General features: G+C 40.5%; 1 protein-coding gene across 1 annotated transcript in view; it reads right to left on the bottom strand.

The window, feature by feature from the left end:
• Positions 1-1065, bottom strand: part of adamtsl4 (ADAMTS-like 4) — a 41625-nt gene extending 40560 nt beyond the window's left edge. The window contains exon 1 of the mRNA XM_030158277.1: positions 725-1065. Coding sequence (XP_030014137.1) covers positions 725-747 — 23 coding nt within the window. The 5' untranslated portion in view covers positions 748-1065. The remainder of the gene's footprint in view (positions 1-724) is intronic.
• Between the last annotated feature and the right edge of the window lie 5271 nt (positions 1066-6336).

Genomic DNA, 6336 nt, shown 5'->3' on the forward strand with positions numbered 1-6336 from the left:
GTGGATCACTCAGACAAGTGGATTGAGAACAAGTGGAAAATCATCTCTCGCATCCGCCAAGAAAACAGCTCGAACATGATACTAAACGACTTGGTAAGATGGACATTTCACCGCTCACCACGAGAACCAAACCCATCACCACAATCCCAGTCCACAAGCCACATGCAGCCAGAGTAATTGGTCCCTTTTTCCCAGTGTGGTGCACCGCCGTGGTCTCTGGAAGCCTCCCCACACCAGACTACACAATTACCCCGAAAACCACAGACAAAGGTCCCGCACAGTCCGACACAACAGAGCTGCTCAGGCCGAAGTAACGACCCCCTACCCGGGTCCACGTTTCCCCAGCCGCTACAGTGGCACATTGTAGAATAAACTTAGAGCAGCGGGGACAGGGAATAGAGAGGGATAGAGAAAGGAAAGAGGGGAAACTCACAAAAATCCGCCCTGAGGAGAAGGAGAAAACTCGAACCTAAATAAACACGGATGCCTTCGGGTAAATTCCTATCATATATCCTCCACGGCGCAGCGCCCAGTGCGCAACCAGAGACGGCGTCGTGCGTAAAAACCAAAAAGTTCGCCACATAACAAAACTTTTTTCCACTGTCGCCCACGTTCGGCACAAACATTGAGCGCGCTCAGAGGAGGATGCAAAGCCCACATGCGGTGTTGTGTACAGACATACAGCCCAAGCAGCAGGTTGGAGCACTTTGAGTCTAAGTTTTACCTGAATAGTAAACCGAGCCGCATGCTCCTGCAGGAGTCTGCACCACAGATCTGCCTCCGCTGTCGATCACCGATATTGATCAGTATCAGTCCAGTTTAGTTATTGGGTAGTGGTCCGTTCGGGTCCCTACGGTCCTGAAAGAAGTGTGATAAAATCCTACGAGGACTTCTTCTATTCCTCCTCCTCCTCTCTCTCTCTCTCTTCTCTCTCTCTTCTCTCTCACTCTCTCTCTCTGTCCCCTTCCTCCTGTCACAGTCACTCCCCGTGATTTTTGGAGAGTGGGAAGGGTTCAGTCTTTTTTTTCTCCCCTCTCTCTCTTTCACTCGTTCACTCGACAATTTTTTTTGAGGGGAGGGGGTCCCTTATTATAAACTGGTGTGACGCCTGGCAGCCAGGGGGCCAGGGGGTGGGGGAGAGAGAGAGGGGGGGGGGGGGGGGGGGGGGGGGGGACAGGAGACACAAAATGGACAGATTACACAACTCACACACACACACACACACACACACACACACACACACACACACACACACACACACACACACACACACAACTACAGGCCCTGACTAAGCTATAATAACTCTCAGAGCCGCTTTCTTAGTTGCACAATCCAACACAAGAATGCTCCATTGTACTGGGTCACACTGATCAGTAGTAATGATCTAGTGATTGTCGGAAACAGTCCTGAACTGGCAGCATCTGTGGAAGGGACACTGTCTTTTTGGAATAACAAAACCCACTTACTATTGAGCCAATAACAAACTTAAATTGTTCCTTAACAGATCTGCAGGCTATGGAGAGTTTTAATGTCTTTATTTACAATTGAATCACTGACAGTATGTAGTTGCTATGCAGAAGATGCTTGAATGATATAAAAAAAAACATGAGTGTATTGTCTCGTAACTGTTCAAACTCAAAGAACAAGACATGTTTGATCAATTTAGAGCTCAGATAAATGCTCCCTAGAGACACTTCGGAGCAGAGATGACTTAATATGTTTAGATCTATGAACATGCGTGTGAATATGTTAGCTGTGTCATCCACAACAAATGCAAAAAGTGATCAATTCCAACTTGTTTACTGTATTTATTGTTTGGTTTCTACAGCAGAACCTGCAGGCCAAACAGCCCACAGTGGGGGGCAAGGAGTGACAAAGGGGTAAAGAATGGAAAGCTGCAACAGACTAAAAAGTTTTATTTCTTATTAAAATACTGTATATCCACAGGAATGACTTCTGGTTTATGTTTTACCAGGTTTAGAGATGTGCCAAAGCCAAAATTAAGGGCACAGATGCATAATTGGATATGCTCAAGGGGAAATTAAGTAGCATGAATAAAAACTGGCAAGTTTAATGAGATTGGCAGATGCAAAAATATTACGTAAGAAGTAAGTTTGAGTATTTAATGAGCTATTATTTATTTCAAGCTTTTTCAAATGTCTTCATTAGGTTGTAATTATATGGTGTTTCATATATGCAGATCATGTGATTAAAAAATATGGGAATTTTTTTCTCTTTTCTCCTATTTTTAAGTTCTTAGCTACATAAGTTGAAATGTTTTCAGTGAGTTCTGCTTTTGGTTTGTATTAATCTGTGGTGGCTAGAGTTTTATACATGACACAGTAATACAAAGCTTAATCATTAAATCATCGTGAGCAAACAGTGAGGATGAGATCAAGTGCTTAAAACAGAAGGTGGTAGAAGAGAAAGCAGCAAGTGGAAGAAGAGACTGATGGATGAAGAGGATAAATGGAGGGTATGTTTTCCGTCATACGTTGCTGTGTTTACTACTCATGTGGATCAGAGCCCAGATCAACTCCTCCAAAGCTACAAGAGAATCAATGTCTTGTTCGCGGACTCATCTTATCCTGTTCTTGAACCTGGAGATCATATCTTCATATTCAAAATGACCCCTCCACTGCCCTCGACAGCAAAGGCAAAATAGTGGAAATATGAGAAAGTGCAATGAGTGGAGAGTGGGGTGGGCACGCAGTGAGTTATGGTCTAACACATATTAACACACCCGGGGCTTTTTGAGATGTCCCAGGGTACACTGCCGCTCCTGATACGGCTGCTTTTTTTGGCAAAGCATCGTCCAATATGGACCCAGTGATGGTGACGGAGATTAGCGACTTCAAAAGACCACTGCGAGCCAACAACTGAAGACTAAACCACATTACAGAGTGGGCTTTAGATCTGATCTGTCAAAATAAAAATGTTAAAGGCGTACCAAGAATGATGTGGGCAGATTCCAGAGAGTAGACACACAGATTCAGTAGCCTGGGTGTGTACGTGTGTGATTACTGCAATGGATATCTCTGAACTTCTAAGAAGCACATCTATCAGTAACTACAATTAGCCAGAGGTCATTGCCATGGCCACCAGTGGTCCGTGACCACTTATAGCCCCATGCCCCCTCCCTCCTTTTCTCAACTATCTCTCTTTTTCTACAGCCATGAGAAACAATAAGTTTGGTTGCAGACATGCACCACCAACCACAGAACCCTGATTAGTAAAATGTTGGTATCAGCTAGTCGCTACAACACACAGACATGCTGTGTTTATGTGTACATGTGTCCAGGGAGGTCTGTATGCAGCAGTAGATCTGTTATTTGTCTCGGATGACTGATCTGAGTAATGCAGCACCACAGATCAGAACAGCAAAGGCCCTATGGGAGTGATAAATCACTTGAAAATCCTCTAGCACGTACACACACCCTGCCTGTAGAAGACACACACACACACACACACACACACATACACACACACATACACACACACACACATCCCAGCCCCGGGCCCAAAAACGGTAGGTCCTCAATGCTTTTACGGGTGGAGTAAATGAGGCCTCCAGGCTTCTTCAGGCCAGTGCAGGGTCTGGGGATCAGGGGTTGGACCACTGCAGGCTGACTCCGTCAAGTCAGCACAGAGACTGAGGGACTGAAATAGGTCAAACAGACTTTAAAGACCAGTCTGATGGTTATCGGTGCCCAGGTTCAAACCACAGGACAACACTTGGCCCCAGTGAGCCCTGTTCCTGTAGCGCTGTTACATTAATGAGGACAGAAGAGCTCAGTTTAGAAACACTTAACTGTAAGACACGTCAGGGATTAAACACAGTTTAGCAACATTCACTCAAACTGCAGGAATTCTGTTCATTTATAAGGACTGTGATGTTATTTTTTTGTAGTTTCCTCTGGTCTTTTGTTCTGGGAACTTGCATTTGTATGAACCACTCAGGGCAGAGGCACATACTTTTACTTAAGTAGAAGTACAGATACTACAGATACTGTGCAACATTAACTGAATCTCACATTACCCATCTTCACACTAGTTTTCCCAATTTCAGACACTTCATCACATAGACAATGCCTTTTCTCCTTCTCTTCTGTTTTCTCATGTTATGTCCTTTACATCGCTGTGTCATAAGTGATATGTAATGATTTGGAATTGGTCTTGATGTTGATAAGGCATACCATGATGCAAAATAAAAATGAATGCACTAAAAAAGTATCCAGCCTGTCCTAAAAAGGTAAAAACTGGAAAATACAGACATTAGTCTTTACACATTGTGGGTAACAGTAAAAAGTTGTCAGAAAAATAAATACTTGTGTAGTGCAGATACCTGAAAAATCTACTTATACACAGTAATGAAGTATTGGTACTTTGGTTGCTTCCTACTTCTATGAATAACAATTCGTCAGGTTCACATGGGTAAGAAAAATTATTGTTAGCTGCACCAATAACTGCATGATTAACAACAACTGCAAGCAATGTCACATGTGCAGTTATATGATTGCAAAAGATCATAATGTAAGGTCAAATGTGAATGTTTTTAGGAGATTCCAGTGTAATCTACTTGCAGGAATAGAATATAATCTGTGTAATTATATTATATTTGGTGTGTAATCAGCTGAAAAGAAAAACTCTTTCTTTCTCTTTCATTTTTTTATCTTCAGAATGAGGTGTTTTAAACCTATTGGTCAAAAACAAAAACAAAAGCCCTGTTGTATTGTCATATTTTAGATTCTGTGACACTGAACAGTAATTCTTTGTGGTTTTTTTTTTTTTTGATAGTTAATGACTGTATATTTGAAAAACATATCACGTTACCAAATGATAAGTAAATTGTGTAATGTCTTTGTTAAGCAAGCAGATGCTGATGCTGATTTATCACAATCATAAGTCATAATACACAATAATTACGATGTGGCTTTCTCACCAAACTGGAACATTACAGCTGTAGCTGTGATCAACATGTGGAAAGTTAAATCATGATACATCCAACAGGAAACAGAATCCTTGAAAATTACAATTATGCAACTACATATTTATGAAACTACATTATTTATGTTTGCAAAAACAAGTTTAATTTAATAAGAACTTATGTATGTGCAAAGCATTTTTAAAAATAACTGGTAAGCTCTCCAAAATCTCAGCTACACATGTCGTGAATCTATAGTTGGAACGACACTAAACAGAGGCATCAAAAGTCAAGGTGAACTAATGCAGCTTAAAAATGATTGAAAATGTGAAGGGCTTTGTTTTGAAATGTTTAAAGTTCACCATTCTGGAAATATTTCTGAAAACATTAAGTTTCTTTCTTTTACACCCAACTTAATATTTGTCTATGCCATAAGTGGAAGTATTCAGTAAAAGTATATAAAAAATATTGTACAAGTAAAACTGCATTTGAAAAATTCCTTGAGTGAAAGTACTTAAGTATTATTTGTAAAATTTGTTTAAAGTGCGATAAGTAAAAATGGTTATTGTGCAGTGAAATGGTGTCTTAGTGTTTTACTATTATATAAGCTGTTTTTGGATTCATTTATTGATGCACTATTGAGTATGTTGCATTTTACCACTATAGGCTGTTTAAGGTTGAGTTCATTTGAATTATTTTAAATACTGTTGGACAGTTTAATCTATAGAAATGCATCATATTCCACAGGACGTTTATGTCTGTGGTGCTTTCCTATGAGAACCACCTACTCACATTTTATGAGATTTATGATGGCATTCCCTTGATAAACCGAAGAGTTTATTTGGCTTAAATGGGAAGAGAACTTTCTGAACCCAAACATTTGACATGACTCACTGAGTCACTGGAAAGGAAGCAGAAGACTGGTCAAAAGCTAAAGCTGTCAGACAAATTTAGTAAAAACTACATTTTCCTCTGAGATGTAGTTCTGTTTAAGTAATTGAAATCTATCTATCTATCTATCTATCTATCTATCTATCTATCTATCTATCTATCTATCTATCTATCTATCTATCTATCTATCTATCTATCTATCTATCTATCTATCTATCTATCTATCTATCTATCTATCTATCTATCTATCTATCTGTCCGTCCGTCCGTCCGTCCGTCCGTCCGTCCGTCAGTCTGTCTCTGTCTGTCTGTGTAAAAGTACTTACATTCTACCACTGCTCTATATACTTAGAAGTACACACACATTTGTTTTGTTGGCTGCAGCACATATGAACATTATGTAACATAAGTATGATGGCACACTGCTCTATGAAGGTCTTCAAGCTATGCCTGTGCATGTTTGCAGGTCCAAAAGTATGTTCCAGGCTTGAGGCTGCAGCATATTCCACATATGCAGGTGAA

Source organism: Sphaeramia orbicularis, chromosome 16, assembly GCF_902148855.1.
Source record: "Sphaeramia orbicularis chromosome 16, fSphaOr1.1, whole genome shotgun sequence".
In the NCBI taxonomy this organism is placed as follows: Eukaryota; Metazoa; Chordata; class Actinopteri; order Kurtiformes; family Apogonidae; genus Sphaeramia; species Sphaeramia orbicularis.